Genomic DNA, 23,436 nt, shown 5'->3' with positions numbered 1-23,436 from the left:
TATCTCTGTCGCCCGATGCTTGTTCCCAGCTTTCCCACCGCCCCGCCAGTCGCCGCCACTCCCTGCAGCACTGCGCCACACTTCCCTGAACACACCCAGGCCGCCTCCTGCCACCTGGCCGTGCCTCCTGCACCCCTCGGAGGTTGCAGTGAGCCAAGAATGCGCCGTTGCACTCCAGCCTGGGCGACAGAGCGAGATTCCGTCTCAAAAAAATTAAAAAAGAAAAAGCAGCTGTAGCACGGAGACCCCCCCCAACATACACCATCCAGCCCTGACCTCTCACCCCCATGCCCCCACAGGTCCAGGCCATCAACATGTCCAGCCGCTTGGAGGAGGAGATCAAGGCGGAGCAGGAGGAACGGAAGAAGCAGTCGGAGGAGATGAAGCAGCGGAAAGCGGCCTTCAAGGAGCTGCAGTCCACGTTTAAGTAGCGGGGGCTGCACCGACCGCCCTGCTCCGGCCCCAGCGCGGAGGGCGAGGGCGGCGCATGGGAGGCTGAGCCTGAATCCTTGCCTCTGTCTGATGGGACCACTACTAAAAACCTAAAATGTCTGTGAATGGAGCGAGTTCAGGGGTCTCACGGAGGTGGCCCGGCCCCTCCCCGCTCCCTTCTGCTCTTTGTGAGGCCACGACACCGGCTCCCTGCCTGGCCCGGCCCTCCCTGGCAATCCCTGGGCTGTCTTGCACCCCTGACTGCCCCCGCAGTCTGCTCCAGCACTGCCCCTGGCCCAGCTCGTGGCACTAGGTCCCTCCTGGACCCATGTGCCTGCCCACCACCATCTCCATCCCCTCGACCTGGGAACCCCTGCCCTCCTCCAGCAGGCCGCACCGCCCCCAGGGCCCCCTGCCAGCCCCTTCCCAGACTGGGAGACAGCAGAAGAGATAGAATCAGGGCTGCCCCCACAGAGTGGGACCCAAGGGGCTTATTGGAGGCACGAGGGGACCCCTCCCCAGGGGCTCTTCCTCCGCCTCTGCCTCTTCCATCTACTGAAATGGGAGAGGGTGTGGGGGGCTTCTGTTCTGGTGAAGGGACCTAGGCCCCCAGCATCCCATGCTGACTTGGAGACCCCCAGATCTCTGGGGCCCAGCCAGGCAGGGTGTGGGGGCAGCTGTGCCAATCTACGTCACACGCCCACCCCCTGCCGGGCATGCCGTGGGATCCTGGGCAGGGAAGGCTCTGGGGGTCGGAGACACCGCTCCTTAGCACCCACGCAGAACACCCTGAGGGTCCCAGGGGGCTCTGGAGAGAGTGGGGTGGGAGGAAGACTTGGCGCCTCCTAGGGAAGGAAACAAGCGCTTCATCTTGATTCTCCGAGAAGCGTCTGAGAAGTGCTTTAAGTGTGTTTGCATGCGCCAGGTGGTGGGCAGCGGGGCTCTGTCCAGCCCTTTCCTGCCATCCTTCCCCAAGTGATGTCCACCGCCTTGCCAGCGACCTGCCTGTCATGCCCGGCCCAGTTAGGCCACAGCTTCCCACGTGCTTGCTGACATACGTATGCCTGTGTGTGGTGTCTGTTGCTGTGTCGTGAAACTGTGACCATCACTCAGTCCAAACAAGTCAGTGGCCCTCGAGGCCACAGTTATGCAACTTTCAGTGTGTGTCATAACGGCATCATTGCTTTTTAAACCCGATAACTCTTTATTTTAGTAAAATGTCCCAGGAGTCCTCGAACCTACGCGGACTTGCAGAGGTTTTATTTTTTGGCCTTAGAATCTGCGGAAATTAGGAGGCACGGAGCCCAGCGCAGCAGCCTCGGCCCCGGATTGCGTTTGCCTTAGCGGATATGTTTATACAGATGAATATAAAATGTTTTTTTCTTTGGGCTTTTTGCTTTTTTTCCCCCCCTTCTCACCTTCCCTTCCCCGCCCCTGCAAAAAAAAAAAAGGGGGGGCTACTTGTTCATTCTATGGTACAATTATTTTTTTTAACTAAAAGAAGATAAAATTCTATATTCTTATGTGTGTATGGTTCTTGATGGTGAGTGGGCAGGGAAATGACAAGGTCACTAGGTGTGGGGACAGTGGTGTCAGAGCCTGGGAGGAGAGGGGACCCGCCCCCGTGGAGGAGGTTGGTGTTGGATGCGCAGACGCTGTCACCAGGCACCAGTCTAGGCGCTTTGTGTCTATTAACTCATTTGAATCCTTGCAACCAGCCCATGCAAGAGGTGATATTTTTACTCCTCTTTTGCAGAAAAGAACAGGGACGCGGCCGGGCACTGTGGCTCACGCCTGTAATCCCAGCTCTTTGGGAGGCCAAGGCGGGAGGATCACCTGAGGTCAGGAGTTCAAGACCAGCCTGGCCAACATAGTGGAACTCCATCTCCACCAAAAATACAAAAATTAGCCGGGCATGGTGGCACATGGCTGTGGAGATCAGGGCTCGCCAACCTGCCAGGTGAGCAGAGAGGAGGGGCTGCCCCTCTCCACAAGGCCACATGGTGGCCAGCAGTGGCATTAAGGCCCTGGGAATTATGGCTTGTGCACCCCAGAGACCCCCAAGCACACCTGCCAGGGAGACACCCAAAGTCTTCCACAGGCTGGAAAACCCCAGGGGTGATGGGGCGGATACCAGCAGCTCTCTGTGTGAGGCTTTAGACACATCAGGTCCCCACTGGGTCTCAGTCTCCCCGTCTATTCCATGCGAGTATGGGCAAGGGTCTGGGGTCTTCCCAGGAGGGTGTGGGAGCTGGAGTTTGGATTAGGCTGGGCATTGTTGCCCCCAGGTGGCCAGGGGTGGTACTACAGCAGCCGGGATGCCTGGGGAAGGCAGTGTCCTCCCCACGTGCTAGCCAGGGTCTGAGACTGTACACCACCACCAACTTGGGACTTTCAGTTCCACACTGCCTTTCAAAAAGCCTTCCCCAAGGGAGGAACATCTGCATCCCTGACATCCTGCTGGAAAGGGCTTCAGGAACAAGGGACAGGGACACTGAAAGAATGCACGGTGGCTCACACTTGTAATCCCAGCACTTTGGGAGGTCAAGGTGGAAAGATCATTTGAAGCCAGGAATTCCAGACCAGTCTGGGCAACACAGTGAGACCTGATTTCTACAAAATATAATAACAAATCATACTGAAAAGGAAGCACTTTACGGTTATGGTCATGGGCCTCGAGTCTTTGGACCGTGAGAGACCAGGGCCAGCTGTCCCATGCCAGGGCCCTCCACCAAGGGTCTCCGCCTGTCAGGAGCCCCCAGCCTTGGCCTGCACAAGACCCGAACTCCCAGCCCTGGCAGTGAAAGGAAGTTGAGGCGGAAAGGGACCTGGAGTGATCCCAGCACCAAGAGAGAGGACTCCTTAAACCCCCCGAGGGCTGGGTACAGTGTCTCATGCCTGTAATCCCAGCACTTTTGGAGGCTGAGGTAGAAGGATCACTTGAGTCCAGTAGTTCAAGACTAGCCTGGGCAACATAGCGAGACCTCATCTCTAGAAAAAAAATTTAAAACAACTAGCCAGGCAGCTACACAGGAGGCTCAGGAGGAGGATCACTTAAGCCCAGAAGTTCAAGGCTGCAGTGAGCTATGATGGCACCACTGCACTCCAGCCTGAGAGACAGAGCAAGACCCTGTCACTCAAAAAAAAAAAAAAAAAAACTCCCAGGTTCCTTCCTCTCATTAAGCTTCCCTGCATTGAGTCCCAGCTCCAAATCCCCGTGGAACCCCCAGCCTCTCTCTCTGAACTGTTAACCCCTCGATGAACGCCAACCCCTCACTGGGCCCCACATCCCTCTCTAACCCCCAGTGCTTCCATCCGGTTTGGAGGAGAAGCGCTGCCAGCCCCTCAGCTGGCCCCTTAGTGGGCCTCACCCGAGATGTAACAGCTGCCACCCGAGAGTCCTGTCCCAGCGGCCACAAAATGCCAGCCCCGTCAGTGACAGCTGCCTCTTTTCTCAGGCTCTTAGCCGCCCCACCCCCACCTTGGCATTGCTCCTTCTGAGGCCCTAGGGCACCACCTGACCACGTCCCCCACCCCTTTCCAGCTGCCTCTGCCAAGTCGGCCCTGGTTATTTCTCCAGCACAGTCTGGCCCCAAGTGGCTCAAGGACTTTGAAGTCCTGGGTCCTGGGAGACCCCACTCCAGGCCCTGAAAATCCCAGGGTTCAGCAGTGGGATGGGGGTGGATTCCAGCATTCTCTCAGCCTCGAGGCCTCAGATTCATTCTGGACATGGATTCTGTACAGAAGGAATCCTTTCCCCGCCTGCCCCCATCAGACCCCCACCAGAACCAGTCTCTTCTCACCCAGAACTCCACGCCCTGGCCCATCTCTCCATGGGAGACTATCTCCAAGGACCATTCACCCTGTCCAGCAGGAAGCTCCCCACAGCTGAACGGGTCTCATTATCTCTGTGTACCCAATCCTATCATGGGGCCTGCACACAGTAGTTGCTCAGTGAATGTGGGAGGAATGAATGAGTGAATGAATGATGTTTTCTGGGTATTCGGTATGTCAGTGACTCACAGCCCCAGCAAACAAAACAGTCACTTCTTTAAATATGTGAATTAGGCCAGGCATGGTGGCTCACGCCTATAATCCCAGCACATTGGGAGACCAAGGGGGATGGATCACTTGAGGTCAGGAGTTGGAGACCAGCCTGGTCAACATGGTGAAATCCTGTCTCTACTAAAAATATAAAAAGTAGTCAGGCGTGGTGGCTCGTGCCTGTACCCCCAGCTACTCAGGAGGCTGAGACACAAGAATTGCTTGAACTCAGGAAGCAGAGGTTGCAGTGAGCTGAGACTGTGCCATTGCACTCCAGCCTAGGCGACAGAGTAAGACTCTGCCTCAATAAATAAATAAATATGCAAGTTAATCCAACTTCAAGCCCTGACCCCTCCCGTCACAGGAAATCCGCCCTCCCAGGGCTTCCGTCTGCAGATATCCATAGGCCCCCTGGGGTACTTCTTCAGTCTCGGTGATCAAGGCCAGAAAATCAGGTCAGCCAACCCAGCGTCACCACCGTAACTTAGGCAGTTTGAGCCACTGCGATCATGGTGTCACCTGACTGGCTGCTCCCTGAACCAGGCCTGGGGTCAGGAGGGGCTGGCACCAGCCACGCATGTGCCCGGAGGCAGCTTCTACACCTGTCCACCTTTTTCAGGAAGAGCAAGTTTCTCCTGACTGCCCTGGGACACAGCTAAAGGCACCTCCAGGGCCCAGAGAAGGTGCTCAGGGGGATCCACAGACCATTCCCCAAACTCTCAGCCCTTGGGTCATCTAGAACCTCACACAAGGAGGGGCCACAGGGCCTGGAGCCTATGATACCTTTAGGGGCCCACAAAAATATTTTGATTTCTTTAAAATCAGTAGGAAAAAAATGAAAAGGATCCAAACTGGATTGCATTTTATAACTATACAATAAAACATAATTTTTATTATTTTTTGAAGGAAACATAATTTTTCATTTTGTTATGTTTTATATTTTGGAGCTGGGGGTCTCTCTATGTCAGCTAGGCTAGAATGCAGTAGCACGATCATAGCTTACTGCAGCCTCAAATTCCTGGCCTCAAGCAGTCCTCCTGCCTCAGCCTCTAGAGTAGCTGGGACTACAGGCCTGTGCCACCACATCCAGCTAATTTTTAAAATTCTTTTAGAGACAAGGGTCTCACCATGTTGCCCAGGCTGGTCTTGAACTCTTGGCCTCAAGAGATTCTCTCACCTCAGCCTCCTGAGTAGCTGGGATTACAGGCACGAGCCAGCATGCCCAGCCAGTTTTTAATATTTTTTTAATCGAGAAAGGGACCCATGAAGGCAAAAGTACTCAGTGACCAAGTCCAGTCTCAAACTTTCTCATAAGAACCAGATAACAACAATAATAATAGTAACAGCAAACATTTAGACAGTCCTTACCATGTGCCAGGCACTTCTTCCAACAGCCCTAGGGGGAGGTACCATTTTCCTTCCTTCCTTCCTTCCTTCCTTCCTTCCTTCCTTCCTTCCTTCCTTCCTTCCTTCCTCCCTCCCTCCCTCCCTCCCTCCCTCCCTCCCTCCCTCCTTCCTTCCTTCCTTCCTTCCTTCCTTCCTTCTTTCCTTCTTTCTTTCTTTCTTTCTTTCTTTCTTTCTTTCTTTTCTTTTTGAGACGGAGTCTCGCTCTGTCACCCAGGCTGGAGTGCCATGGCGTGACCTCGGCTTACCGCAACCTCCGCCTCCCGGGTGCAGGCAGTTCTCCTGCCTCAGCCTCTCAAGTAGCTGGGATTACAGGCACCCACCATCACGCCCGGCTAATTTTTGTGGTTTTGTACAGACAGGGTTTCACCATGTTGGCCAGGCTGGTCTTGAACTCCTGACCTCAAGTGATCTGCCCGCCTCAGCCTCCCAAAGTGCGGGGATTACAGGCGTCAGCCACCGCGCCCGGCTGAAGGTACCGTTATCACTCTCACTTTACAAACGAGGAAGCACAGAGAGGTTGAGTCACAAGTATAAGGCCAGAGAGCTATGAAGCAATAGTGCTGGGTTTGGTTCAACCCTAAGGAAAGCACTTAACATCCCGTCTTCAGCATCTGAAACAGATTAAGGGCAGCCTCAGTTCTTTCCAGGGACAATTGTTTGGTGCCGCCTTACCTAAAAGACCCCTCCCTGTAGATGTCTCAAAACAAGCAAGTTTCCCGAGAGCTGAGCAGCCAGCAACTTCCCTCCAAAAAAGATCAGTTCCACTGTGAACCTTCAGAAAGCTAACAATAACTCTCTTCACCTGGCACCTCATCATCAATCCATTCGGCCATTTCCATGTTTGTGTGCATGTTTGAATGCGTAGCCCATGGCTCTGCTTGGCTCTACACATAAGCGAATGCTTTATATGTATTATGTCATTGGCGTGTGCATATTTGTGGTAACGGAGGAGAGTGTGTGTGCATGTGTGTGCATGTGTTTGCATATGTGTGTGCATGTGTGTGTGCATGTGTATGTGTCGCCCGTCCATGTATACTTGTGAATCTATGGGCATGTATACACGGCTGAGATGCGTGCTAGGAAGTTGCTGTATCTCTGAGTATAAATTGATGAGCTCGTATGAGGAGAAGCCCAGTTAATTCATCTTCCCAGGTTGATCAAGGGACATGAGAGAAACTGAGGCTCAAAGAGGTTGCTCAGGGTCTGGGTCATCCATTCTGTCACTGACTGAGACGGAAACCAGGTGTCTTGCCTCCCGCCTTCACACCCTGCTTATTTCCAAGACCTGTCACCTAGCTCAAGCCACGTCTCTGCTTATGTTCCCAGTCTCCAGGCTAGAATGACCCTTTGCAAGGCTTGGCAACCAAAAGCCCTGGGTCTGAAGCAGACTGGGCAGTAGCTACTGATAAACCTGTATCATGCACAACCAACCTCCAAAATGAAACAGAAAATTCCTCACAGCCTGAAATCCCCAGACACCCCAGGACTGAGGTCACCGCAGTAAACAGGGCCCCCAGTGCACATTCCCACTCCCTGTCTGTGTATCTTTCTTAAAACATTCAACCTATTGATTTTTATATTACCAAAGTAACATAGGTTTGTTTTAAAAAAGAATTTAAGCTGCGTAAAAATGTGTAAGTTAGAGGCCAGGCACAGTGGCTTATGCCTGTAATCCTAGCACTTTGGGAGGCCAAGGTGAGTGGATCACTTGAGGTCAGGAGTTCAAGACCAGCTTGGCCAACATGGTGAAATCCTGTCTCTACAAAAGGAACAAAAATTAGCGAGGTTAGTGGCACTGGTCCCAGCTACTCAGGAGACTGAGGCAGGAGAATTGCTTAAACCTGGGAGGCAGAGGTTGCAGTGAGCCAAGATCGCACCACTGCACTCCAGTCTGGGCGATAGAGGGAGACTCCATCTCAAAAAAAAAAAAAGAAACAGCCTGGCCAACATGGTGAAATCTGGTCTCTACTAAAAATACAAAAATTAGCCAGGCATGGTGGTGGCATCTATAATCCCAGTTACTCAGGAGGCTGAGGAAGGAGAATTGCTTGAACCCAGGGGTGGAGGTTGTAGTGAGCTGAGATCGCGCCACTGCACTCCAGCCTGGGCCACAGAGCAAGACTCTCAAAAAAAAAAAAAAAAAAGTAAAAAAGTGTAAAGTGTAGGTTAGAATCCTCCTTCACCCCCAGATCAGCGTTATGAATGGTGGGGTGCCTAGTGCTCTGAACTTTTCTCTCAGGAAATAATTCCTAAGGTGGCCAGTAGGCCCAGCTCAGAAAATGACCTTCAAGGGGAGCTCAGTATGAGTAGAGGGGAAAAGGAACAGAATCTAACCAACCAGGCTGAGGCCAGGCCTTGGGGCGAATGGATCAACCCACATGTTCCAAGGGATGGCCAACCCCGAATGCCGGAGGCTCTGATGGAACTTCTGTCACTCAGTGCTTTGGGCCCTCAGAACTGCCACTGACCTTGGCATTCAAGTCACAGAATCGTAGGACTGAAAAAAGCCTGAAAGTCCATCTGGTCCTATCTGCCCATTTTAGAGATGGGGAAACTGAGGACCGACAACTAAGCCGACTGCAGGAGGGAATCTGGCCAACTAAGCACCTTCCAGCGCCTGCTGGGCCTCTGCCTCCAACAACAGCCCTGGAGGCAGGTGCAGGAGCGCACCAAGCCCAGGTAATTAGAAAGATGAGACAGAAAGAGCACCAGGAAGTGATCTAATAGCACTAGAAAGGCAGAGAAGGAGCAGTGTGTCTCCACAGCTTGAAGCCCCAGGCTGGTGTTAGAAGCTTCACCTTCAAAGTCTGGCTCTGCTGCCGCCCAGCCGTGTGACCCTAGATGGTCACTTACCCACAGTGTCTCAGCTTCCTCACTTTTATTTTATTTTTTTAGAGACAAGGTCTTGTTCTGTCACCCATGCTGGAATGCAGTGTGGCACGATCATGGCTCACTGCAGCCTTGAACTCCTGGGCTCAAGCAATCCTTCTGCCTTAGCCTCAGGAGTAGCTGGGAGTAAAGGCATGTGCCACTGTGCCTGCTCCTTTCTCATCTCATCTCATCTCAGAGCAGATAATCATGTCTATTTCGTGTTGTTGGAAGAATTAAGTGAGATAATGCAAGAAGAATTGAGCGCAATGCCTGACACACAGTAGGTGCCCAATAAATAACTAAAAAAGGTAGCGGCCTATAATCACACCTGTAATCCTAGCAGTTTGGGAGGCTGAGGTAGGCAGATTGCCTAAGCTCAGGAGTTCGAGACCACCCTAGGCACCATGGTGAAACCCTGTCTCTACTAAAAAAAAAAAAAAAAAAAAAAAAAAACAAAAACGGTGGCACACATCTGTAGTCCCTGCTACTTGGGAGGCTGAGACAGAAGAATCACTTGAACTCGCAAGGTGGAGGTTGTAGTGAGCCGAGATTCCAGCCTGGGTGACAGAGCAAGACCCCGTTCTAAAAATAAATAAATAAATAAAATACAAAAAATTAGCCCTGCGTGGTGGCAGGTGCCTGTAGTCCCAGCTACACGGGGACTAAAGCACGAGAATCGCTTGAGCCCGGGAGGTGGAGGTTATAGTGAGCTGAGACTGCACCACTGCACTTCAGCCTGGGCTACAGAGCAAGATTCCGTCTCTAAATAAATAAATAAATAAATAAATAGTATAAGGTAGGGAGAGAGAACGAACACACACGTCAAGCAGAGTGGGATGGGGTATGCCAAAAAGCACTGCAACTCAGAATTTTCTGTTTCAGGATATTTGGAAAATCCACACTTATTAAAAAGCTCCATCTCCCGCCCAAATTAAACAGTAACCACCCAAGGTCAGGGAAAGGGCCTTATCAGAGCAGGTTTCCCTCCAAGGGGCGGTTTGGCCTTGACCAGGTGACTCACCTGCTCTTGCCTATAAGTGTGCCCAGCCCATCCTGAGGGTCAGCCAGTCCTGAGCATCCAACCATGTTGGGCATCACTGTCTTCGCTGCACTCTTGGCCTGTGGTAAGCGGTGGGGTGGGGCTGCAGCCAGCAGGCTGTGAGCTCAGGCTGGCCTCCAGGGCAAGGACAGGATGGGGGTGGGGGAACTCTGCTCTCCAGTTAAGACACTTTGGGGTCTCCTGTGGGTTCAGATGCTACCAACCAGCTGTGTGTCAGGCAAGCCACAGCCTGCCTAGCAACTCTGTTTCCACATCTGCAGAATAGGGGAGATGATCTGATGTGTCCCCAGTTAGAAACGAGGTGTGGAGGCCGGGCGCGGTGGCTCAAGCCTGTAATCCCAGCACTTTGGGAGGCCGAGACGGGTGGATCACGAGGTCAGGAGATCGAGACCATCCTGGCTAACACGGTGAAACCCCGTCTCTACTAAAAATACAAAAAACTAGCCGGGCGAGGTGGCGGGCGCCTGTAGTCCCAGCTACTCAGGAGGCTGAGGCAGGAGAATGGCGTGAACCCGGGAGGCGGAGCTTGCAGTGAGCTGAGATCCGGCCACTGCACTCCAGCCTGGGCGACAGAGCGAGACTCCGTCTCAAAAAAAAAAAAAAAAAAAAAAGAAACGAGGTGTGGAAAGCTGCACACAAGGGGCAGGGACACGAGATGCCTTATCCTGGGTTCACCCCAGGGACCATCAGGGTCTGCCTTTCCCGGCACCCTCTCTCCCTTGGGGATTCTCCATTCCATCATTTTGGTGGCGTTTTCCAAGATTAGGAGCCCAGGGACTTGGCTTAAATGCCACATCTTCTCTGAAGGACCTGGAAAAGTCATTTCACCTCTCTAAATCTCACTGGCTTTTTTGGCAAAGGAGAGCACTTAATGAAGAGTCCTTCCGTTAACAACAACAACAACAGTAATAATAGCAGCTCCTATTTTCTGTGTATTTACTATGTGCCAGGTGCTGTGCTGGGACCCTTACATGTAGGAGCCAATTCAATCCTCAAAACAACCCTGCGAGGTAGGGTCTATTGCCAGGCACGGTGGCTCACGCCTGTAATCCCAACACTTTGGGAGGCCGAGGTGGGTGGATCACTTGAGATCAGGAGTTCCAGACCAGCCTGGCCAACATGGTGAAACCCCATCTCTACTAAAAATCCAAAAAATACAAAAATTAGCCAGGCATGGTGGTGGGCACCTGTAATCCCAGCTACTCAGGAGGCTGAGGCAGGAGAATCGCTTGAACCCAGGAGGAGGAAGTTGCAGTGAGCCGACATCGTGCCATCAAACTCTAGCCTGGGCAACAAGAGTGGAACTCCATCTCAAAAAAAAAAAAAAAGAAAAGAAAAGAAAAAGAAAAAGAGGTAGGGTCTATTAATAGCCCCATGTTACAAATGAGGACATCCAGGTTCAGTGCAACTTAGTATCCTGCCTGACATCACATGGCAGGTTAGTGGAAGAGGCAGAATTTGAGTCTGGCGGAACAGCACGTGTTCTTGACCGTTCCACACATCTTCCCAGCTATAACAGTGGACTCCGTGCTCTCTCACACACACACCATGATACAGGGGTCTAAAAAGGGACAGAAGAACACAGGTGTACCAGGCACTCGCACATATGCCAGCCACATTTTTTTTTTTTTTTTTTTTTTTTTGAGATGGAGTTTTGCTCTTGTCACCCAGGCTGGAGTGCAGTGGCACGATCTCAGCACGCTGCAACCTCTGTCTCCCGGGCTCAAGCGATTCTCCTGCCTCAGCCTCCTGAGTGGCTGGGGTTACAGGCAGGTGCCACCACGCCTGGCTAATTTTTGTATTTTTAGTAGAGACAGGGTTTCGCCATGTTGGCCATGCTGGTCTCAAACTCCTGACCTCAAGCGATCCGCCTGCCTCGGCCTCCCGAAGTGCTGGGATTACAGGTGTGAACCACCGCGCCCAGCCAAATGCTTTCTTTTCTATGTGTTGTCTAATTCAGTCCTCAGGACAAACTCACTGGGTTAGTGTGATTCTTCACATTTCACAGCAAGGGAAAACGAGGCCTAGAAACCTGGGTGACTTCCCCCCTGTCACACAGTAAAGTATCAACCCTGTGTCTGCCCAGCCCCAAATCTGTGCTCCTTCCACCTGCCCACCCTCCCACTTGTTTCCCCGTGGGCGGCCAGCCCCACTCACCGGCTCTCCTGGCCTCCTGTCTCCCCAGCCTCCAGCTGCGGGGTGCCCAGCTTCCCGCCCAGCCTATCCGCCCGTGTGGTGGGAGGAGAGACTGCCCAGCCCCACAGCTGGCCCTGGCAGGTAAGCCTGTGTGGGACTGGGAGGTAGAGATAGAGAAGCTGGTGGGGTGAGGGTCCCAGGGACCCGCGGGTTGACACACAGCCCTCCCCACCCTCCTGCAGATCTCCCTCCAGTACCTCAAGAACAACACGTGGTGGCACACGTGCGGCGGGACCTTGATCGCCAGCAACTTCGTCCTCACCGCCGCCCACTGCATCAGGTGTGCGGGGATGGTACCCTGAGACCTGGCCATCACCCATGGGTGGGAGCCTGATACTCTGCTTTTACTGAGCAGCTTCTCCACGCTCCAGGCACTGGGCTACAGAAGCTACTCACACCCAGTAGCTCATTTATTCAGTCAGGTATTTATCGTGGATCTATTATGTGCCAGGAACCAGCAGTGAAGACAAAGTCTGTGCTCTCGGGAAGCTTATATTCTTGGGGCAGGCAGAGCGGGAGACAGTTAAACAAGATATTACATCTCGGGTGATTTTAAAAAATAATAATAATAAAGTATTGGCCAGGTGCAGTGGTTCACACCTGTAATCATAGCACTCTGGGAGGCCGAGGTAGGTGGCAGGAGTTCAAGACCAGCCTGGCCAAGATAGTAAAACCCCATCTCTACTTAAAATACAAAAATTAGCCAGGTGTGGTGCCGGGCACCTGTAATCCCAGCTACTTGGGAGGCTGAGGTAGGAGAATCGCTTGATCCCAGGAGGCGGAGGTTGCAGTGAGCCGAGATGGCGCCCATGTATCCAGCCTGGGCAACAGAGCAAGACTCCATCTCAAAAAAAATAAAAATAAATAAAAATAAGGTTAGAAGAGGAAAAACAGAATGAGGGGCTCTATTTTTAAAGGGATGGCCAGGGGAAGAGCTGAAAGGGGGATATTTGGCAAATATTTGGGACATTTCAGAGAGCTAAGAGGGGGTTATTAGGGCAAAGGCCTGGAGGAAGTGAGGGAGGAAATCATGGATCTAGGAGAGGGGTGTTCCAGGTGGAGGGAACAGCCACGCAAAGGCTTGGAGAAGAGACCTGTCGGTATGGCTGAGAAGTAACGAGGAAGCCGGTGTGGCAGGGGCAGCGTGCGCTAGAGCAGAGTGGGAGGAGGGGAGCTAGAGAGGAAATAAGTGCAGGTCACTGTCAGGACCTTGGCTTTGGCCCTGAGTAAGAGGGAGCTCTTGGAAGGGTTTCTGAGCAAAGGAGAGTTGTGGGCTGACATATTTTTATATATTCCATAAAATATTTTTCATATAGTTTATTAAAAATATATATTGCAATATATTTCATTTTATATATTTCATATATAATTTTTTTTTTGATAGAGACAGAGTCTCATTTAGTGGCGCCTTCATGGCTCACTGTAGCCTGGACCTCCTGAGCTCAAGCGATCCTCCCACCTCAGCCTCCTGAATATATAAGACCCCTCCTGGGTCAATAAGCACACACCACCAGGCATTCCCAGCTAATTTTTCTTCTTGTTTTTTTGTTTGTTTGTTTTTTAACTTAGAAGCCCAAACCTCACCACAAGTTTTCTGTTTTTGTAGAGATGGGGATTTGCCATGTGGCCCAGGCTGGTCTCAAACTCCTGGCCTCAAGTAATCCTCAGGTCTCAGCTTCCCAAAATACTGGGATTACAGGCGTGAGCCATTGCACCTGGCCTGGGATATTTTTAAACCCACACCGCTGGGTTCGGAATAGACAGGAGTAGGCCAGCGTACAAGTGAGGGGCAGTTAGGTGGATGCTGCAACTGTACAGGCAAGAGTGGTGGAAGCTTGGATGAGTTTATTCTCACAGCCGCCCTGGGAGTATGTTCCAGTATTGCCTCCCCCTTACAGATGAGGGAACTGAGGCACGAGGCTACACAGCCAGGAGCAGCAAGCTCACAACATGAACCCAAGTCCCTTGACCCCAAGTCCTAGGCCCTTCCCCGTCACCCTGGGAAAGGACAATGGGGACACTCTCTTGCCCTCAAATGAGTCCCACCAAAGCCCCAAGCTCCCTCTCTATCCCACTGGCTGGCAGGACCAGGGGCCACCCTGACCTGGTCCCCTTCCTCTGCCCAGCAACAACCGGATCTACCGTGTGGCCCTGGGAAAGCACAACCTGGAGGTGGAAGATGAGGAAGGATCCCTGATTGTGGATGTGGACACCATCTATGTCCACGAGAAATGGATCTCCTTACTAGTACTGTGAGTGACAAACTGCCCATCCCACAGCCGCTGGGGGCAGTGTGGAAGGAGGGGTCCCCAAGACAGAGCCACAGAGCCTGTCGCACCCCACACCTGACACCCCATCCTCACCCTGGACAGCCAGCGAATGACTCTCTTACACTAAATGGCAAAATGCTGAGTGGAGACAAATACCCCTTGGATCCCCCTCATTGGCCAAGACTCCCAGGAAGGTCCACAGGAAGGCCCCCCACAGTGTCTCTCCAGAGGCTGGGCCAGGGCTCACCTTTATTGAGTGCCTACTGTATGCCCACATTGCAATAGATACTTTATGTGCCATCTGTTATGTAATCCTCACAACAGCCCTGGACAAAGAACCGAGCCTCAGAGAGGTTAAGAAGTGTGTCTCAGGTCACACAGCCCACTTTGTGGCAGAACTAGGAATCAAACCAGGTCTGCCTGGGGCGGCCAGCTTTTATGCCTGAAACATGAAAATATTAAAACTGGCATCTGCAAGTGCCATCTTTGGCATTAGAGTTCGCAACTTGCTACAGCCTCTGTTTCAATGGACACACAGCCAGCAGTGGTTTCGAACACTTCCACCCCCACCTCCCTCTGTTAACCCTTTCCCGAGGTGATGACATGTGAGAAGAAGCCGTCAACAGGGCGGGTGATCGTGTTAGATGGTGAATCGTTCGTCCCGACATCCCCGAAGGTCAAGAAGCAGCTGGCAGTCAGGAAGTTTGTGCAGGACCCCTGAGCACCCTGGGCCTGACTCCCAACTCACAGCCCGAGCCCCTTAACCTGGACTTGTGGGGCCAGGGTCCTCCTGCCCACTCACCCTCTCCACTTTGGATTCCAGCAACGACATTGCCCTCATCAAGCTTGCAGAGCACGTGGAGCTGAGTGACACCATCCAGGTGGCCTGCCTGCCAGAGAAGGACTCCCTGCTCCCCAACGACTACCCCTGCTATGTCACTGGCTGGGGCCGCCTCTGGAGTGAGTATCGTCCCTGGCAAATCCCGAGAGCCTTCCTGAAGGAAGCAGCATGCCACCCACTTTCCCTTTCTGCCTTCACATTTTCATGTCTTTGTAAACCGTGTAGCAATAACAGCTAATATTTATTAAGTACATACCATGTGGCAGACACTAACAAGGGTCTCTGAGAGATGTGGTAAGGTTTAGACGAATTATAGTTTGTCAAGTGCTCAGAACAGCACTTGGCACACACTGTCATGTAGATAAAGGAAAATAAACCATTTAGGGGTGGGGGGTGACATCTACGGTATACCATATGCCCAAATAGATCCCAGGGGAATTGAAAGGTAAATGCAAATCATGAAACTGTGGGATACTTAGAAGAAAATGCAGATCACTATTTAGAAAAGCCTGGGGGAGAAGCCAGGTGTGGCGGCTCACGCCTGTAATCCCAACATTTTAGGAAGCTGAGGAGGAAAGACGACTTGAGGCCAGGAGTTCAAGACCAGCCTGGGCAACATAGTGAGACCTTGTCTCTACAAAAAAAAAATGTTTTAAATAGCAGTGTATGGTGGTGTGTACCTGTAGTCCCAAACTACTCAGGAGGCTGAGGCGAGAGGATCACTTGAGCCTAGGGGTTTGAGGCTGCAGTGAGCTGTGATCTTTCCAGCCTGAGCAAGAGTGAGACCTTGTATCAAAAAAATTTAAAAAAAAAAAAAAAAAAGAAAAAAAGAAAATCTTGGGGGTGAGAAAGGCTTTTTAATGTGTGACAGCAAAGACAGAGACCTGCAAGAAATGATTGACAACTAAACCCCCAGAATCCAATTTAAAAACAATTCAACTCACCACTGCAGCTTCCTTCTGCCGGCAGCCTGCTCCTGGCCCTCTGGGACCTGGGCTTGCCTCTTGATGAAGGGCAGGTGTGTGGTCTGCACAGCATCTCAGCTGGCGCTCCCCTGGGTCCCATCCCAGGCCTCTGCTCCCTGAAGGCCTGGGGAGGGACTGGACTGGACTGGGCTGGGCTGCCCGGCTGCCTCCCTGGTCACTGCTCACTCTCTCCCCAGCCAACGGCCCCATTGCTGATGAGCTGCAGCAGGGCCTGCAGCGTGTGGTGGATCACGCCACGTGCTCCAGGATTGACTGGTGGGGCTTCAGGGTGAGGAAAACCATGGTGTGTGCTGGGGGCGACGGCGTCATCTCAGCCTGCAATGTGAGTGACTAGGTTCTGCACCTTGTCCCTACTCCAAGTGGCCAAGAGGACGTGGGAGGAGAGGGGTGTAATGGACTAAACCCTTCCCCTGGGAGGAGACTGAGCGAGCCCTGACTGGGCCCAGCAGGCTCAGGGTAAGCCCATCACCGCCCCCCGCTCAGCACTGTGGTGAGAGCATTGAGCATGAGTATCTGAGTTCAAGCCCCAGTCCCACCATTTAAGAGCTGCAGAACCTTGGGAAGGCCGTTGAACCTCTGACCTCAGTTTTTCCATCTGTAAAATGGAATTACAGTAACCACTTCACAGGGTTAGGATTAAACGAGTTTAAAGGATGCAGAAGAGGCTTCACTGAAGTCTCTACACATGTTCCTCCATGCCATTTGCTCCACCAGTCCAGGGAGACCAGAACCATAAAACATCTAAGATAATCAGGGAATGTCCTGTTTTCACACACAACCCTTTCCCCATTCTCGCCCTCCTTCCCCACCTTCCCAGGCCTCTGGCACAGCTGCCAGCATCCTCACTGCTCTGACTAGCTCACAGAGTCTTAGACAAGGAGACCTGAACAGCTAGGGAAACTGAGGCACGGAGAGGAGTAACATCATCCCAAGATCACGCAGCAAACCAAGAGCTAGTCCGACACCCCAGGGCCTCCTAGAACAAGGCCAAGGCAGCCTCAAACCACACTTCCTCTGCCTCCCTCACCATGAGAAGTCTGAGGCCAAAACTGTCTACTAACTAAGGCTGAGAAACCAACCCACATCCCCCACCCCAACCCAGCCCTGCTTCCCAAGCCTGCCTCTCGGGGGCCTGGTGGCTGATGCCCTCCCGGTCTGGTGCAGGGGGACTCCGGTGGTCCACTGAACTGCCAGCTGGAGAACGGTTCCTGGGAGGTGTTTGGCATCGTCAGCTTTGGCTCCTCGCAGGGCTGCAACACCCGCAAGAAGCCGGTAGTCTACACCCGGGTGTCCGCCTACATCGACTGGATCAACAAGGTGGGTGCCGCCTCCACAGCTGTCCCTACACATGTCAGTCCCTCCCCCTCACTCGCCCACCCCCTCACTCATTCATGCATTTATTCATTCATTTATTCACTCATTCCTGCCCTTATTCACTCATTCATGCATTTAGTCACTCACTCATTTATGCATTTATTCACTCATTCATGCGTTTATTCACTTACTCATTCATGCATTTATTCACTCATTCAGCATTTATTCACTCATTCACACATTTATTCATTCATTTATTCACTGATTCATTCACTCATTCATGCATTTATTCACTCATGCATTTATTCACTCATTCTTGCATTTATTCACTCATTCATGCATTTAATCACTCATGCTTGCATTTATTCACTCATTCATGCATTTAGTCACTCATTCATTTGCTCATTCAGTGATTCATTCATGCACTTACTCACACATTCACTCTCTCATTCAAGAAATATTGGTTGAGTGCTTCCAGTAGCAGGCCTTAAGTTGGGTCCCAATAAGGAAAACAGTCATCGACTCCTCCATCCATCCATCCACTGCCTTCATCAAGCACTTATGTCCCCATCCAGGCCCCCCACCAGTCTCCCCCAATACCTGACCCTCTGAGGCTATGGCCCAGCAGAGGAGAGGGATGGTGTGGATGGCCATTATCATCTTGAGAGTAGGGGAACAGAGGGTCGCCCTGGGCTGGGGGCTTCCCCACTGGGGACAGGGTGTGTTCCAAGACCCCTTTGCACAATAACCTGAAATGCTGAGGGGCTCAGACCCCTTGGACAGGGATAAGGCGGGCATGTGAAGGCTGGGAGCCGCCGGCCATGCCCCCATGGACCTACCCTCCGGGCAGAGCCTTGTGCCGCCCCGGAAGGTGGCACAGCCCTGAGTCCCTCACACTGTTCTCTGCTCCTCCAGAAAATGCAGCTGTGACCTGTTGCTGGGAGCGGCGACAGGGAGTCCCTGCAAGAGCAATAAACTTCCTTCTCCCGGGGCCGCCTGGATCCTTGATTTGCGCAGCCACTAACTGCTGCTTCCCAGCTCTCTGGGGCTGCCCCTTTCCACACTATGCAGCCAAAGAGAGACCCCACCCAGCCAGTTTCCCCCACCCTGCATTAGACAGGTGGGAAAACGGAGGCCCGGAGAGAGGACCAAGGAAACAGCCTCCTGGGGCATTAATGGCAGGCAGGGGGCTGGGGGCGGAGAGCCCAGGGAGTCTTGCGTGAAGCCGGAGGGGATGGGAGTTAAGGACACATCAGACACCTTCCCCACTCCATCTCACAAGCTGTGAACAGGTGAGACGCTGATGAAATCACTCGCTTCTCTGATCCTACCTCCACCGAGGGGCCTGGCAGGTCCTCACGGCCCCTAGCTGCAGGTGGAAGGCAGGGTCTCCCCAAGAGCAGCCTCCCGCAGGCCAGAGAGAACAAGCCACAGGAGGATGGCCAAAGCTCAGGGACAGCCACTCCTGGGGAAGGGGCTCCCTAGCCAGGACCCCCCCCAACCCACCCCGCAGCACAGACCCCACAGCTGTTGTTGGCAGGGGCTCTCTGCTTTGAGACGTGTTTAGTGAGCCGCCCCTGTGTCCAGCCCTGTGCTGGGCATGATGAGGGTAAAGGAAGAGGAGGAGACCCCAGCATCACCCTCAGGAGACACACGTTTGAAGGCAATGGTTTCCACACAGAATCACAGTGGTCAGAGCTGGATATGCTTTCATTGCATTAGACAGGTGGGGAAACTGAGGCCCAGAGAGAGGAAGGAGTTGGGACAGCCGGCAATGCCTGATCCAGCAGAAGAGAGTTCTCCCGAGGCTGACAAGAGGCCAAGAGGAGCCCGAGATGAAACAGACCCAGTGTCCAGGGAGGGACATGCCAGCAGGATCGGACCCTGATGATGGGGGTGGCCAGAGATGAGAGGGACCCAGTGTCCAGGGAGGGACATGCCAGGGGGATCAGACCCTGGTGATAGGGGCCTCTGGCCTGGCGTGCTCCTGGGAATGTCCTGTTCTGGGGAGGTGCCCCTAGCCCAGCCTCTGGACCCCTCGCTGGAGCTGCCTCAGACTGGCCCAAGAGTTCTCCCTTTTCTCCACCAGACTTTGTCCCCTGGGAGTGGGGACCATGGTGTGACTCCCGCACCCCAGTGATGCCAAGGCAAGTCTCAGGAAAGACTTGACTTACTCGACAAGAAGTGGGGGCTACAGGGAGCCCCGGACCACCCAGACCCGGGAATCCAGGATGGGGGAACCCCTGCTGTGCAGGAGACGGACCAGTAAATAGATCATTAAATTCCCTGGTATACATTTGAAAACAGAAATACAGACCAGAAGCATAGAAATGGGACACTTAAACCAGTGTCAGCTGGCAGGAGGAATTCATGATGGCTTCCTAGAGGTAATGATGCCCAAGCTCGGTCTTAAAATTTGACCAGAAGGTACCCAAGTACAGAAGGTAGTCCTGTTTGCTTAATCCAGACTTCATTCCCGGCTATCCTCTTTTTTTTTTTTTTTTTTCTTTTTTGAGACAGAGTCTTGCTCTGATGCCCAGGCTGGAGTGCAGTGGCACCATCTCTGCTCACTGCAACCTCCACCTCCCAGGTTCAAGCGATTCTCCTGCCTAAGTCTCCCAAGTAGCTGGGATTACAGGCACACACCACCACGCCCAGCTAATTTTTTTTTTTATTTTTTTGTATTTTTAGAAGAGACAGGTTTCACCATGTTAGCCAGGATGGTCTTGATCTCCTGACCTCGTGATCCACCTGCCTTGGCCTCCCAAAGTGCTGGGATTACAGGTGTAAGCCACCATGCCCAGCCCCAGCTAAATTTTTTGTAATTTTTTAGTAGAGATGAGGTTTCACCATGTTGTCCAGGCTGGTCTCAAACTCAGGTGATCTGCCCGCCTTGGCCTCCCAAAGTACTGGGATTACAGGCGTGAGCCACCAGGCCCAGCCTCATTCCCAGCTGTCTTCTTTTGTGTATGTCTTTATATTGGGGGTTATAAATGCTAAATGCTTGCTGTCCTCAGATCCCTTGTAGTTAGGGAGCTAATTACAAAGTTAATTAATATTGCAATGTTATTCAAGAAATGTTAAATAATATCTAACATTTATCAGGCACTTAGTATGTGCCAAGCACTATCCTATAGGTTTTACATTATCTCAATCCCCAAAAACAACCCTGTGAGGTAGGTTACTATTAACATCATGCCCATTTGACAGATGAGAAAATTGAGGCCAGAGAAGGTTATTGACTTCCCAATGTTTAACTAGAAGATGGTGGAGCCGGGATCCAGACTTTAGTGATCTAACGCCAGGGCCTGTGCTCCTGTCTACCATGCTCTGCTGCCCTGCAATGCAAAACATCCTCTGGGAAAAAAAAAAAAAAAAAAAATCTTTCCTGATAAGAAGGATCTGATATAGCTGATGCTGCCCCTTGCCTTCTTCCTGCCTTGAATATGGATGTGATGCCTGGAGCTGAGGCAGCCACCTTGTGGCCAAGAGAATTACAGAGATGTCAGCTTAGACCTCGTCAAGCTATAGATCCAATGCCAGCCACCATTTTCCTCTGAATGTCTGGCTATGTGAAAAAAATACGTCTGCACTTGTTTTAGCCACTGAAGGTTTTCAGTTACTTGCTAATCAATTCACTAGGGAACAGAAGGGGTCACCTTCTAGCCGAGGGAAGAGCATGAGCAAAGCTATAGCGACTGGTTGAAAGAGAACTCCAGTGTTGCCAGAGCATAAAGTCAGGGGCAAGGGCAGAGTGACCAATTGTCCTGGTTTGCCTGGACTAAGTTTTCCGAGACACGGGTGTATCAATGCTAAAACCGGAACAGTCCCAGGCGAACCAAGATGGTTGGTCACCCTGGCAGCGAGGAGTAAGCCACAAGACTGGAAAGGAAGCAAACGCCCTTATGGAAGTCCTTGTGCAGTGGTAGGGGCTGCTGGGACTTCATGCTGAGGGCAGAGGGAGCTGTAAAGCGCTTTTAGATAGTGAAGTGGCCACTATGGTCCGACATGTACACTAAAGTGTCCATCAGACAGCTGTAGGGAGGGTGATTTGGAGCAGGCAAGAGTGGAGGCAGAGAGGCCAGTAAGGAGGCTCCTGTAGCAGTCTAGGCCAGAAATAATACAGCCTGGATGGAGATGGTAATGAAAAGGAGAAAAGGGAGGTTTCAGTAATTCTTTAAGAGGCACAACTAGCATTGAGCAGCAGGCCTCCAGCCCCACATCTACATAAACTTCCAGGAATCTGATTAATTATCAAAACTATTATTTGTCAGGAGCCAGGCATGGTAGCATACACCTGTAGTCCCAGCTACTTGGAAGGCTGAGGCAGAAGGACTGCTTGAGCCCAGGAGTTCGAGACCAGCCTGGGCAACATCGCAAGACCCTGTCTCTACAAAAAATACAAAAATTAGCCAGCCATGGTGGCATGTACCTGTGGTGGCAGCTACTTGGGAGGCTGAGACAGGAGGATCACTTGAGCCCAAGAGGTCAAGGCTGCAGTGAGCCGTGATCGTGCCACTGCACCCCAGTCTGGTCAACAGAGTGAGACCCTGTCTCAGAAAACAAGAAACAACAACAACAAAAATGACTATTTGTTAGCTAATACATGGTGAAACACAACCCACAGTTCAATTTGTTCAACAAGACTGTAAAATTTGGCCAGGCGCGGTGGCTCACACCTGTAATCCTGGCACTTTGGGAGGCCAAGCTGGGGGTGGATCACCTGAGGTCAAGAGTTCAAGACCAGCCTGGCCAACATGTCAAAACCCTATCTCTACTAAAAATACAAAAAAATTAGCCAGGCGTGGTGGCAGGCGCCTATAATCCCAGCTACTCGGGAGGCTAAGGCAGGAGAATCGCTTGGACCTGGGGGGTGGAAGTTGCAGTGAGCCGAGATCGTGCTACTTCACTCCAGCCTGGGTAGGCAAAAGAGCGAAACTCTGTCTCCAAAAAAAAAAAAAAAGGGTGTGTAAAATTCTCAGCTTTGGGGACAAGATCCACTATTATGCCCAAGAATCAATGCCTATATATGGTAAACAGAATAATGCTCCCTGCAAAAGATGTGTACACCCCAATCCCCAGAACCTGTGAACATGTTACCTGACTTGGCAAAAGAGATTTTTCAGATACGATTAAATTAAGGATCTTGCCATGGAGTGACCATCTTGGATTATCTGGGTGGGCTCTGTGTAATCAATAAGGGTCCTTAGAAGAGGGAGATAAGAGGGTCAGGGTCAGGGAGAGATTTGAAGATGCTACACTGCTGGCTCTAAAGATAGAGGAAGGGGCCATGAACCAAGGAATGCGGGCGGCCTCTGGAAGCTGGTAAAGGCCAGGAAATGGATTCTTCTCCAGACCTCCAGAAGGAAACAGTCCTGCCCATACCTGAACTTTAGCCCAGTGAGACAAACTGTGGACTTCTGACCTTCAGAACTACAAGATAATAAATGTGTGTGTTTTTAGTCACTAAGTTTGTGATGATTTGCTACAAGAGCAATAGGAACCAAATTCACCATCCTTCCTCCCGTGTTAGAAGGCAAAATCAAAGCGCACTGTGGTGGGTGTAGTGGGGAGGGAGAGGGAGGGGTCGGGAAGGACTCCCTGGGATCTGGCTTGGGTAACAGTAGGGATTTGTGGACTTTGTCCAAGAAGTCACAAACTGGTGGCCGGAAGGGAGGGAAACTGGAAATATAGGCACTGACCCTCCCACCTCCACCTTCTGCCTGGGGGCTGGGAGGCCTGGAAGGGGCTACTGAGCCCCACGAGCCACTGATCCACTAGGGTGCATTGGGTGCCTAATAGCCATTGCGTGGCTGGTATGTATTGAGCACTCAGTAATTTGTGTTAGGCTCCACCCAAGGCTTCATATATATGATCTCATTTCATCCTCATGGCAACCCTGATTATTATCCCTCTTTACAGATGAGGAAACTGAGGCTCAGAGAGATTTCAAACTCAGACCAGATGACACAGCTAGTAACGGGGCACCATGATTTAAACCCAGGTCGTCTAACC

At 51.9% G+C, this 23,436-nt stretch overlaps 1 protein-coding gene across 1 annotated transcript; it reads left to right on the top strand.

Moving 5' to 3' along the window:
• Positions 1 to 9,838: 9,838 nt before the first annotated feature.
• LOC139356198 (chymotrypsin C) lies at positions 9,839 to 18,351 on the top strand. Its single transcript, XM_071069187.1, has 8 exons — positions 9,839 to 9,878; positions 12,000 to 12,091; positions 12,193 to 12,290; positions 14,137 to 14,262; positions 15,104 to 15,240; positions 16,284 to 16,429; positions 17,272 to 17,424; positions 18,337 to 18,351. Exons 1-8 carry the CDS (start codon positions 9,839 to 9,841, stop codon positions 18,349 to 18,351), a joined length of 807 nt encoding a protein of 268 aa, XP_070925288.1.
• Positions 18,352 to 23,436: the final 5,085 nt, after the last annotated feature.

This window comes from Macaca nemestrina, chromosome 1 (genome assembly GCF_043159975.1).
Source record: "Macaca nemestrina isolate mMacNem1 chromosome 1, mMacNem.hap1, whole genome shotgun sequence".
Lineage (NCBI taxonomy): Eukaryota > Metazoa > Chordata > Mammalia > Primates > Cercopithecidae > Macaca > Macaca nemestrina.
The sequence above is the reverse complement of the archived record's forward strand: the minus strand, read 5'-3'. Positions and strand labels throughout refer to the sequence as shown.

Coding starts and splice junctions, on each gene's coding strand:
- LOC139356198 (XM_071069187.1), top strand. CDS start 9,839: ATGTTGGGCATCACTGTCTTCGCTGCACTCTTGGCCTGTG. Junction 12,092..12,192: donor CCCACAGCTGGCCCTGGCAG/GTAAGCCTGTGT, acceptor ACCCTCCTGCAG/ATCTCCCTCCAGTACCTCAA. Junction 16,430..17,271: donor GCGTCATCTCAGCCTGCAAT/GTGAGTGACTAG, acceptor GGTCTGGTGCAG/GGGGACTCCGGTGGTCCACT.